General features: G+C 33.0%; 1 protein-coding gene across 14 annotated transcripts in view; it reads left to right on the top strand.

The window, feature by feature from the left end:
* The window catches only part of BIRC6 (baculoviral IAP repeat containing 6), a 190,377-nt gene that overhangs the window by 50,904 nt on the left and 126,435 nt on the right, over positions 1 to 13,038 (top strand). For 10 of the 14 annotated variants that reach the window (XR_002783251.1, XR_002783252.1, XM_023537784.1 and 7 more), the window contains exons 11-18: positions 1,536 to 1,685; positions 4,443 to 4,668; positions 6,188 to 6,348; positions 7,380 to 7,511; positions 7,987 to 8,118; positions 10,181 to 10,359; positions 11,385 to 11,518; positions 12,834 to 12,995. Coding sequence is in view for 12 of the 14 variants with exons in the window: in XM_023537784.1 (XP_023393552.1) it covers positions 1,536 to 1,685; positions 4,443 to 4,668; positions 6,188 to 6,348; positions 7,380 to 7,511; positions 7,987 to 8,118; positions 10,181 to 10,359; positions 11,385 to 11,518; positions 12,834 to 12,995 (1,276 nt within the window). In the remaining 2 variants the exon portion in view is untranslated. The remainder of the gene's footprint in view (positions 1 to 1,535; positions 1,686 to 4,442; positions 4,669 to 6,187; positions 6,349 to 7,379; positions 7,512 to 7,986; positions 8,119 to 10,180; positions 10,360 to 11,384; positions 11,519 to 12,833; positions 12,996 to 13,038) is intronic. The other 4 variants (XM_011372105.2, XM_023537787.1, XM_011372104.2 and 1 more) reach the window with 2 other exon arrangements.

Here is a 13,038-nt window from a genome sequence, read left to right as displayed (position 1 = left end):
TGTTGAGTCCTTTTCACCATTTGTTCCCTTAATTCTCCACACCTGGTTTCCTTATTCTTTGAAAATATTTACAGTAGCTCCTTTGAAGTCTTCATCTACCAGATCTAAATCTGAGGCACTCAGATATTTCTCACTGATGTTGACTTTCTTAAGCATGGGTCACTTTTTCTTTGCACGTCTTATAATTTTTAATTTAATATCGGACATTTTAAATAACACTGTAGAAACTCTGGATTCTGATCTCCCACCCCTTTGGATGTGGTTGTTGCTTTGTTGCTTCGTTTGGTAACCTACCTGGACTAAATCTGTGAAATATGTTTCTTTTGCTGCTGCTGATGTGTCTCTTCACTTTTTCTCTGGTTTTAATTTTTAAGCCTTGTTTCTTATTTTTGCCTCTTTGTCCACATAGTTTTCTATTCAGCCAAAGATTTGATCAGTGGTTGTGCTCAAATACCTTTGTTAGCAATGCTGTGTTCTCAAGTGTACTATGGCTTTTATTTTCTTTTTTTTTTTTTTTCTGTTGTGCCCTTTCAGGTCTTTGCTGCATTGACGTTGAGACTTAGTTGCCTGGGAATGTGTTGATGGCTTGGGCCTCATCTAGTCTTTGCTACACATGTGTATAACCTCTGTTCAATGTGGGATATGTGGAGAGTTTACCAAGAACCCTGTATTTCTCTCACTTTTTTCTTTTAAATTCTCTGTCAAATCCTTGGTTATTTCTGGTGATTCGCTCACCCCAGATAGGATCCTGACTTTAGGTATCACAGTTGATGGGCCTCATTTTTGTTGCCACTGAGCCACTTTAAACTGACAGCTCTCCAAATCCTTTGAGCTGCCTCTGGCAGCAGTGAATCTGCTGTTTTTTCATGGCTTGCCGCATCCTGGTTGAATGACAGTTTTGTCCAGGTTTTTATAAAGTTGCTTTTCAGGAAGAAGATTTATCAACTGTAGTTCTAGAAGTGACTTTCCAAATACTCTTATTAGAATATACTTTTATTCATTGATTTTTGTCTTAAAAATTTGCTAAGTCTGCATTCAGTTTTTTCTGTCAGAGATATGAAAAATAGAAATTGAATTTGATTTCATTTCATTGTGAGTGCTTCAAAAAATTAAGAATTGTTGTTTAGTTTCGTTATACTGGGATTAAGAAATTGGGCTGTGGATCCCAGTATAGCTAGTGTATCAGTTTCCTCATCTGTAAAGTGGCTACAATAATTGTTCCTATCTCAAGTGCTTTTGTGAAGACTAAATGAATTAATTTAAGCATGTAAAATAATATCTTACACATAATAAGTACTAGATAAATAACTTTCCATATATTAGTATGTATTCGCCATTTTCTTAATTCAGTTTAATTTTCAGTTGTAATTCCTTGGCAATTTAATTTCTAAATTCTTGGAAATATATCACTTTCGTAGTTCATTTATTTGTTGAGCGACGTTAAAATAAATTAGGTTTCTTAACTTGGTAGTATGTATTTGTATGTGTACCCATTTTCCATGTATCTATGTTGATGGAATTTTACGGCACTGTAGGTGGTGAGCTTCATTTTCTCCAAATTGGAGGAACTTGTGATGATATTGATGAAGCTGATATACTAGTGGATGGATCTCTTTCTAAAGGAATAGAACCATCTTCAGAAGGTTCCAAACCTTTATCAAACCCCTCAAGTCCTGGCATTTCAGGTATGATAATAAGTTTTTAAATGATTTCTTAAAAGCAAATTTTTGTTATGGTCAAAGGTTTGAGTCTTATATAATCTTAAACATCATTTCAGTTTTTATAGTCAACTCCTCATTGCTTTGTTGGGGGAGTTCATTTGCTTGTTGACATTCTTTCACCAGGCTTGTTTTTGTATATATTTTTTAAAAATCACTTTTACGTTTGTTAGGAAATGTTATATACATTAAAATAAGAAATGGTTCTCAACCTGTGGTAGGTTGACCAATATTGGTGAGGTCACCTAAGAGAGAAAAACATTATATTGGCTACTAAGGAGCTTTTGCTCTAGTTATGTAGGAAAAAAAAAATAAGAGAGAGAAAAAGTTCATTAAGTATAAAGTCAGTGGAATAGCTAATAATACTGACATTACTACTAGAATTGAAAAGCAGAAAGAATATTCTCTCCCTGATATAATATATATAGACCCTCATTGCCCCACTGTGAAACTTTAAATAAGTTTGTTTTTGTTTTTGCTGCTTCTCCCATCCTTGTTCTACACTGCACTTTAGAACTATATTTTTGAAAAATAATGCTAGCATATTTCTCCTGCTTTTAAAAATCTTTACTTGTTTTGTGGACTTCTATGAAATGACTCTAGTCTTCTCAATGTTTAGTTATAGTAAACTTTTCATGATTTCTTAAGTGTGTAATTCAGTTTCATGCTCTTCACGTTACACTGAGCTCTCTTTCCCCAACTTTTATGCTTACTGTTCTTTTGTATTTCCATAGCTTATGTTTTACACTTATCACTTACTACATTTTATCTCCCAAATCTAGCATTTTAAAGAAGTTTAGTAAATTTTTAATGAATAGCATGTTTAAACTCAAACATATTCTAAATAGAAGTAATACATAGAGTTGGTATTTGGTCCTGACGGACACTTATATTTGGACATTTAATCATTTTTCTTTGCATCAGAGGCAAACTTTTAGTGATTACTAGTATAATAACATGTTAACTTCAGTGGTTATTGCTATAATATACGGTTGTCTTCACTATCTTATCTATCAGGAGTTCCCAACCTCAACACTATTGACATTTTGGGCTAGATAATTCTTTGTTGTGGGAGGGCTGGCCTGTGCTGTATTAGCAGCATCCCTGTCTTCTATCTACTAGATTACAGTAGGACACACAGTCGCCCCCATCCAAATGGCTCTTGGGAGGCGAGATTGTCCACTAATTGGATACATTGATTCATGTCTTTTGCTATAATTAGTCAAGACTTGATTGTCTTGATTAACTGTACAACTTGATTTAAAAAGCTAACATGCTGAATGTTTTCATATTTTGTAGGTTATTGGTATAATGGAGAAGAATATTCATGTAGAGGTCATAAAAATGCTATTTAGTGGAAAATCCATGAATTAAATTTTAGAGAAGGAAATAACGGCATTTTGGTCAACGATGGACCGTATAGTATATATGATGGTTGTCTCATATGATTATAATGGAGCTGAAAATTTTCTATCTCCTAATGAAGTCTTAGCTGGTGTAACATTGTAGCACAAAGCATTACTCAGGTGTTTGTGGTGATGCTGGTGTAAACAAACCAACTGCACTGCCAGTCATATAAAAGTATAGCGCATAGTTATGTACAGTACATAATACTTGATAAATGACTGAGCTCTTGGCTTATGTATTTACTGTACTATACTTTTTATCATTATTTTAGAGTGTACTTTTTCAACTTACGAAAAAAAGTTTTTCATAAAACACTATGCCATGTTATACTGGCAGTAGCCTCATCTCATGTTTTAAGGTGTCTCATGATTGCATAATTTTCACTTGTGCTTGATTTAATCTTGTGGTTTTTTTGTGTAGTAACATGCTAAACAAGCTTGTAGCCTAGGAGCAGTTGGCCATACCATATAGCCTAGGCTATACCATCTAGGTTTTTATAAGTGCATGCTATGATGTTCGCACCTAATGATGCATTTCTTAGAACGTATCCTGACATTGAAGCGTTATTTCTATTTACAAACAGTTAATATAGTTTCAGTCAGATTCATAAAGCTCTAAGCTTTGAGAAAAAATGTGGTTCGAAGTATACTTGTAATGGTTTTCTAAAACTCAGTGTAAATTTTCTTTGTGAAGACATTCTAAACCTATCAGATTTTATATTTTAGTTTTTTTTTTTTTAACTTATTTTTGTTAATTGGAACAAGAACAATGGCCTTTCAGCTTTTTCCAGTGTTAGACATTTCACAAATGTGAATACACGTATTTATAAAAGAAAACTAATCTCTCCGAAGTTGGTCATTATTGTTATAATGCTGGTATAATATATTTTTAACTACCACAGAATGCAAAAAATACTGTTTAAAATGGCAGATGTTATGTACTTGCTAATATTTAACATTTTGTTTTGTAAAAAATTCTAAAAATTAATTATTGGATGTTGTAAGTTTGGCTTACATTTAGCACTGTTTTGTTGCTCTTAATTAGGGCTTTTTAAAGCTCAGTCAGGACTCTTCTAACAGGTTGTTTGGGTTTCTCCAATAATGAGTACCCTTTTTATAATTTAAAATATTCAAGATGGATTTTTCTTATGCCTGTAATATAGTCACTGCTAGTTACTTAAGTTTCATGTTAACATCTGAGCCCACATTATTATTAACTTTCAGGTTATTTGGTAAATGTTGCCGTTTGAGTAGACAAAACGTCAATTAAAACTTTTTTTTTAAATCTATTTCAAATTCTACATTTACTATTGTTAAGGAGTTGATTTATTGGTGGACCAGCCATTCACCCTTGACATCTTGACATCTTTAGTGGAGCTAACCCGCTTTGAGACTTTGACTCCACGGTTTTCAGCTACTGTTCCTCCATGTTGGGTAGAAGTTCAGCAAGAACAGCAGCAAAGGAGGCATCCTCAACATTTGCATCAGCAACACCACGGAGATGCTGCTCAGCATACTAGAACTTGGAAACTACAGACTGACAGGTAAAACATTGTTTCAGAGTATTTAATTTTAAGTCCATGTATGTATTTGGCAATATAGAATTCTAGATATATTACTGTTTCTCTTTTTTATATTAATAGCTTTTGTACCTTTCATTTGTCACCTTAATTTTAGAAATTTTGCATATTTTTAGTTATGGAATAAATAGTGAGAGTAACCGACCACTGTACTTAGTTTGATTTTTTAGTCCACACATTAATTTAACAGAAATTTAAATGTTTGTTTTGCACAGTCACTCTTGTAGGCATTAGTAATATGACAGTCATAGAATTTATATTCTAGAGGAGGTAGTCAGTAAGCAAATATCTACTATATCATATAGTCCTAAAAGCTATGAAATCTGTTAAAACAGTATGGTTATTGAGTAGTTGTTGGGTGTATATGTATGTGAGAGCGAGAGAGAGAGAGAATGTGTGTGATATTTTTAGTATAAGGGGACTAAGAAAGGCCTCCATGAAGATATTAATTAAGAGGCAATAGCAAGTACAAAGACCTCGAGGAATGTGTTTTATGAATTCTAGGAGTGCAGTTAACGTAGGGGAAAGTGGAAAGAGGTAAGGTCAAAAGAAGTAGCTGATAATCAGGTTATTTATAGGCCATAGTGAGACTTTAATGCTGAGTGAGATGGGAAGATGTTTGACAGTTTTGAGTACAAGAGTGATGTGATATAATTTATCTATTAGAAAGATACAGTTAGACTGGTCTGTTGACAGTAGTTGTGAGTGTATGGTATGTATAGGACGGAAACAAGGATTTAGTTTAGATGCTCTTGTGGTAATCCATGTGAAATGGTGATGGTAGCTTTGACTATGGTGATAATTGATGGAAGCAGTGGAAAGAGTGGTCAGATTCTGGATACAATTTGAAGGTAGAAGGAACAGTATATGCTGATATCTTGAACATATGGTATGAGAGAAGAGTCAGGGATGACTGAGATTTTGGACTGAGCTAGTTGAGAAAGGAATTTCTGTTCACTGAGATTGGAGTGGGTAATCATGAAGTTTAGATTTATTTATGGTGAATTTGACATGGCTGGTAGACTTTTGGATGTGACTCTGGAATTTGTTGGAGAAGTGCGGTTTGGAGATGTTTTTATTTTCAGCATTTATAGTTTAAGTCAGAAAGGACAAGTGTAAAAAAGATACAAGAAATTCTTATTTTAAAATGTAGATTCCTGGGACCATACTCATAGGTTTAGGGTGGGGACCAGGAATCTGCAGATAATTTTGATGCATTCGTCCACACTGTAAGAAACAAAAATTTATTATAATGTATAGTTTCCAAGGCAGGTATCAATTCATAAGGTAGGATCATTCATTCATTGCCTAAGTCTAACCTCTCTATTAGGGGCTGCTTATCTTCTCTCCTGATTCCATTGTGAGAAGCATTAAGTTTTGTTGGAGGCTAAAAATCAGTGTGTGAAAGGAGATATTTGTGATAATATGGTTATGGCCAAGAAAGATTTTTGCTTTATTTAGTATTTCCACCCTTATTTAACAGCAACAGCTGGGACGAACATGTATTTGAATTGGTTCTACCTAAAGCTTGTATGGTTGGACATGTGGACTTCAAATTCGTTTTGAACTCAAACATCACCAATATTCCACAGATACAAGTGACACTGCTGAAAAATAAAGCTCCGGGCTTAGGGAAAGTCAATGGTAAGAATAAATCAACTTATATTTGAAGATTTTACCTTGTAGTTGATTTCTTAAAAAGACTAATTTCAATTTAACTGTTCAGGTTTGACCGTCTCTCCCCTCCTTCTCTCCTGCCTCCCCCACACCCCCAGCTAGTTTTCTACTCTACTTTTGGTGGTTTTATTTAGAAAAGTTAATCTTGAGAACATTGTAGAGCTTTTCAGTAACTCAATATTGTTCAGAATTGCATAAATTCGAATAATTCAGTTATGTGGGTTTTTTTGGAAAATGCAATTAGTTCCTTGGTGAATTGGTTTTACTTTTAGCATTACTAGACTTACTCATTACTCTTAAGAGGAGACTTGATTGGGAAAAGAACTTGTTATAGAAGTCACATATTCTTTTAAGATTATTCATGAAACTCAGCCTTTCATGTAATGCCAGAAATATACCCATCTTTAGTTATCTTACAAGTTCAGAATTTGATATATTGAGTTATTAAAGTAGATTGTACACATTGAGCATATTGGGAACTAGATGTTACTTCTCAGTGCTTTCTTCTTAATAAGTTAGTTTAAAAGGCAGGAGATAATTTCAGAGTAAAAAGGCTACTTTACACCAGGGGTTAAAAACATTGAAACCTGAAAAATTTCCTATTTCAGAAATACGTATGTATGTTGTCTACTTATGTGTGACTTTTTGTGTGTATGTATTCTTTTGAAACATGACGGATTCTGATTTAATTGGGTCTAGGACTTAGGCATTGGTATTTTTAAAACTGCAGATGCCGGTACTCTGCAGCATTGGGTAAAAACTGTTAGTTCAGTTACCAGCATATTATTTCTTCAGGTGAATATTTTACTACCATTAAGAGAGAGAAGAATGTATGAAAGAATTAATTGAATCTGATTTTCTTCCTCTTGACAACCATTTTATGGCATCTGTGATGAAAATCACAGCAGTTCCCAGTTTAACAGAAAATTTTAGAATTTTAGGCACATAAGTCATTGATATTAAGCAAAATTAAGTTTACTAATATTTTTATCCTCTAGAAACAGCAGTAGATAGGCAGATCACCTTTCCTTTGTCTCCAGCTCTTAACATTGAAGTGGAACAAAATGGGAAACCGTCCCTGGTTGATTTGAATGAAGAAATGCAGCACATGGATGTAGAGGAATCACAGTGTGAGTTAAATTATAGAGCTGTTGTCCATGACAGTAAAAGGAGTAGTGATCCAAATGCATCATGATGGGCAAAGATTTCTTTATGGCTTGCAAAAACTTGGTTTTAAGAACATGATTAAGAAATAACCTATATTCTGCTTTGGCAGTGTGCTTTCACTTTCAGCTCGTCTTTGTGAACACAGCTGCGCTAATACTTGCAATTCTTGTCTTTTAATATCTTGGGATTTGAAATATGTCATGGTTTTATTTTTTATTGTTTTGAAAATCAAGGTGAATGTAATTAAAATGGGAATGGAAAACAACATAGCAGATAATCAATTATAGTTCCTTAGCATGACAGTGAATTCTTACTTGAACATATTCCGAGTATCGTACTTTGTGTGGTGGTAGTATATGTAAGTGGGATGGATATTTGTTTAATAAATATTACTTTTTAAATTACACACTAAAAGAAAATATGTAATTTTCTTTTTAGGTCTTAGATTATGTCCCTTTCTGGAAGATCATAAAGAAGACATTCTTTGTGGGCCAGTATGGCTTGCTAGTGGCCTTGATCTATCAGGGCATGCTGGGATGTTAACGTTAACAAGCCCCAAACTTGTTAAAGGTAAAGTAACATATTTTACAAAAGCAGAATAAATAATACCACATTCATAAAAATAGTTTTTAAAAAAACGATCTCAAAAAAGGAATATTGTTTTGAGATTTTTGTTAGCAGTTCCCTCAGTTTCCTGGTAGTTAAGATGAATTCCTCTCATAAATGACTATTTTTATGTGAAATTTCTGTTTCTCCTTTCCTTGTCTTGAAGGTCTCAGTGCTTTTTGAAAGAAGCGTAAAGAAAGTGAACACAGGGTGGCATGTTTGCCTTTCCCATCATTTCAGAGTCCGGTGTCTTTAGAGTGCTTATTGTATATTGTTATAATGTCATCTTTTAAGTAGGTTTTTACAGAAGAGTTTTGATTGCATCAGATGTAATGATTTGAGTGTTTCAAACAAGTTATAATTAATGTATGTTTTAAAATAATTGGCTATTATATAAATACTATTGCTGTAGTAGGATTTCAATTTCAGTTTATGTATCCCGGAGATGAATAGAAACAGCAACAAGCAAATAATCCACTTAGCTGGATTATTTAAGTAAATTTAGAGGTGGGGTCTGGTGTGGAGATGAATTGAAACAGCAACAAGCAAATAATCCACTTAGCTGGATTATTTAAGTAAATTTAGAGGTGGGGTCTGGTGTGGAGATCCTTCTCTAAACCAAGAAAAATATCTGACCACCTAAATAACAACTGTTTTAATTCGTGTACATTCCATTCATAATGTTTGTCCACATTTACACATTTACCTTTGGTTGCAGATATAGTATATATAGAAGTTCTAATATGCTCTCTTGACAATATCTCATTCATTCATTAAGTTTATGAGACCGTGTGATGGCATAAGGCCACATACTAATAGTGAACAAAACTAATAAAATCTTTCATATTGCTGAGAGTATAATTTAGTTTTATTGAATGAGTGTGAAACTTAAATTTTTATATAAAGACAAAAATGTTGGCTTTGATAAAAATAGATGCAGTTATATGACATGTTTTTCAAAAGGCTAACATTTAAAAGTGTTAATTTTCTTTGAATTTACTAAGAATGATTATTTTTCTCATCAAATTTCCAAGAAATATTTGGAACTAGAGAAAATGACTGCTAAGTTTATATGGAAGAATAAAAGGATGATGTGGGTCAAATAAATTTGGAAAAAAAATTGAGAGGGAGAGTCTTGTCAGTTATAGAACATAGAGTAATACAGCAATAAGAAGAGATTAACAGTGAGAGCTAGCACAGTAGGCAGGCAGATCAGTCAAAAACAAGAAAGGTAGCTTTTGTAACCACAGTAAGATTGCTATTGAGGCAGCAATAGGCAGATTGTTTGCTGGTGGGTATATTAATTTGAGTATTTTTGCAATATATTTTACAGATTATATAGTATGATCTCAGTTTAGTTAAAATAAAACATGTTGGTGATACTAACAATCAATATTTATCAAGCGCTTCCTTTGTATAAGTATTTCAGTTATCTTTGGGGTAGGTACTGTTTTTCTCATTTTACATTTGAAGGAACTAAACCACAGAAAGATAAATTTGTCACATGCCTAATAGATGGCAGAGCCGTTATTCAAACCTAGGTAGTGACTCCAAAGCCTGTGCTTTTTCAACTGTTAATATAATGCTTATGTGTATCTGTGCATACGCATGTGTAAGTGTGTGAATGCATGCATAAAAAGACTAGCTGGAGACACATAATGATGACATCATTATTATCTATAGATGCTTTGATGTTAGTTTTTTCTTTGTGTTTTTCTGTAGTTCTCAGCATTTTTATTAAAATGAATAACTTCATTGGGGAAAATATGCCAAATGTTTATAACAATCAGTCATAATTTTATGTCTTATGCAGTTCATATAGCCTCTGTAGCTTTTTGTTCTTTTGCTAGCAACATATGAAGGTTATTCAACTATAATATACTCAAACAGTATAATTTGAAAAAATTCTGAACAGGTGTGTTTTCCTTTTTGTGGAATTAGTTATTTAACTTTCTCTATGAAGATGAAAAACAGTTTGCTCATTGGTGATTCACTTTTTTTATCCTATTCTACACTGCTTCTCTAGGTATTGCAGGAGGAAAATATCGTTCATTTTTAATCCATGTCAAGGCAGTGAATGAAAGAGGAACAGATGAGATCTGTAATGGGAGTATACGTCCTGTAGTAAGACTTCCATCCCTAAAACACCAGAGTAACAAGGGCTATTCACTTGCTTCACTTTTGGCAAAAGTTGCAGCAGGCAAGGTATGAAATACTGTTACTTTGAACTATAACAATGGTGATTTAAATGTTGTGGATGAGATTTGACACACTACTGAAAATGGTATAACCCTGTGTTGAATTTTTAATAGACGACTGGTTTGTTTGTATTTTTCTTTACAGTGACTTAAAAAATATATTTAAGAAGAAAAAATTTCGAATTAACTTTAAGCAACTACATAACATTTATAAAGTATATTCAGTAGGGAGTAATCATTAGCAGGTACTTGCTTTTATAATTATTTTAGGCCATAATACTTAACTTTCCTTAGGTGTGAGAGTTTGTTTCTGTGCCCTCTACGGGAAACTCACCACCTGTTTTTTTTTTTTTTTGTTTTTTTGTTTGTTTGTTTGTTCGTTTTTTGGTAAACATTTGGGAGGATGCAGGAAAAGATGTTGGGAAGCGATTTTCGAGATAAATCGTAATTTCATGGTTGATTTTTCTGCAACTAGCTGTGTACCATGCAGTCTCTTCATATTGTCTGATCTTGGATTTTCCTGAACTCTGGAGATTTTGTTTCGCTATCATCATTGTTTATAAGCAACAGTAGCAATATCAGTAACACCAATCATCTTATATTTGTATAGGTCTTCCAATTTTTCAAGGACTTCTGTGTACTTTATCTGATTTAATCCTCAAAATAACTCTGAGGTAGGCAGAGCAGGTGCTATTATTATCATCTCCATTTTTCATATTGAAAGTGAGTGAACCTTAGAGATTGAGGGTCTGGCATATCTCATATAGCTTATATATAAGTGTTATAGTTCAGACTTGGACTCAGGACTTCGGCTTTATAATCTTTAATTATTGCTTTATTACTTTTAAAATAGTAACTACCTTCTATTATAATTCTGGGGGAAAGTAGTCATTTACTGAATATAGGGTAAGAGCTATCATTTTGAGACATATGTTTTGATAATCATAATTCAATTATTGTCCTTTGAAACCTTTACTAGTAAACAAGTTTAGTATCATTTGTTCATTCAATTACTTAATTTTGTATGTTTAGGAAAAATCATCTAATGTTAAGAATGAAAATGCAGGTGGCACCCGTAAATCTGAAAACCTCCGGGGCTGTGACTTACTTCAGGAGGTCTCAGTCACAATTCGAAGATTTAAGAAAACTTCAATTTCTAAGGAAAGGTAACTTCATTCCCTTTTCCTGTTATTCTTATAGTAATAAAAGTACGTACAAAGGAAAAATTCCAATAAACATACTAATACACATAATATTTTTAAATTTCATTTACTCAAAAATTTTTGAGTTTTTTCAGTTTCTCTTATTAAGAACTTGTAACCTCAGCAAGGATATAAATTGTCTTTCTACTTCATTAGTTTATCCATGGTGTCTACATACTGCTCGGTATATACCAGGAATACAATATCAGTAGAATGAGGAAAGAAATATAGGAATATGAAGTTTTATTCACTCTTTATGAATATAATACATTATTGTAAACTTCATTTCTTTTTTTTTGTTCCTTTTTTTTAATTTTAATTTTACAGTTAGATTTGACATTCACTGTTAATTTATATTAGTTTCAGGTGTACAGCTTAGTGGTTAGACATTTATAAATTATATAAATTAGAATTTATATAATTCACAAAGTGATCCCCCCAATTAGTCTAGTACCCACCCACCTGGTACTATACATAGGTATTACAATATCATTAACTATATTCTCCATGCTATACTTTATATCCCATGACTCTTTGGTAGCTACTAAAGAGTACTTCTTAATCCTTTCACCTTTTTCGCCCAGTCCCCCAGGGCCCCTCCCATCTGGCAATCACCAGTTTATTCTGCGAGTCTGTTTCCACTTTGTTTGTTTAGTTTGTTCTTTAGATTTCACATATAAGTGGAATCATATGGTATTTGTCTTTCTTTGTCTGACTTCACTTAGCATAATACTCTCTAGGTCCATCTATGTCATTGCAAATGATGAGATTTCATTTTTTTATGGCTGAGTAATATTCCATTGTATATATGTGCCGCTTCTTCTTTATCCAGTCGTCTGTTGATGAGCACTTAGGTTGCTTCCGTATCTTGGCTATTGTAAATAGCTCTTTAGTGAACATAGGTGTACATGTATCCTTTTGAATTAGTGTTTTGGTTTTCTTTGCATAAATACTCAGAGATGGAATTACTGGGTCATAAGGTAGTTCTATTTTTAATTTTTTGAGGCACCTCCAAACTATTTTTCATAGTGGCTATACCTAAACTTTATTTCTTTTTCAATCTTTTTATAAGCGTTGTACTGCTTATATACTATATTAAATCTTTTAGTATTGTAACATTAAATTCAGAGACTGACATTTCATTGTAATATTGAATTTTTCATTTTTTCAAATTGTAGCATTCATGATTGAAAATGAAACATCATATGACTACATTTTGATAGGTGGTTTAGTCTGTTTTATTTTGGTTGTTAATGTACTTATATTTTCTTTTTTGTAGAGTGCAACGATGTGCCATGTTACAGTTTTCAGAATTTCATGAGAAGCTTCTTAACACCCTTTGTAGAAAAGCAGATGATGGCCAAATCACAGAACATGCCCAGAGCCTCGTGTTAGATACTCTTTGTTGGTTAGCTGGAGTACATTCAAATGGACCTGGAAGGTTAATAATTAAGATTTTACTTACCATCGATGATTGCCTTTTG

The sequence above is a fragment of the Pteropus vampyrus genome, unplaced genomic scaffold (genome assembly GCF_000151845.1).
Source record: "Pteropus vampyrus isolate Shadow unplaced genomic scaffold, Pvam_2.0 Scaffold200, whole genome shotgun sequence".
NCBI classification, from domain to species: domain Eukaryota; kingdom Metazoa; phylum Chordata; class Mammalia; order Chiroptera; family Pteropodidae; genus Pteropus; species Pteropus vampyrus.
This window is presented reverse-complemented; position numbering and strand designations above follow the sequence as displayed.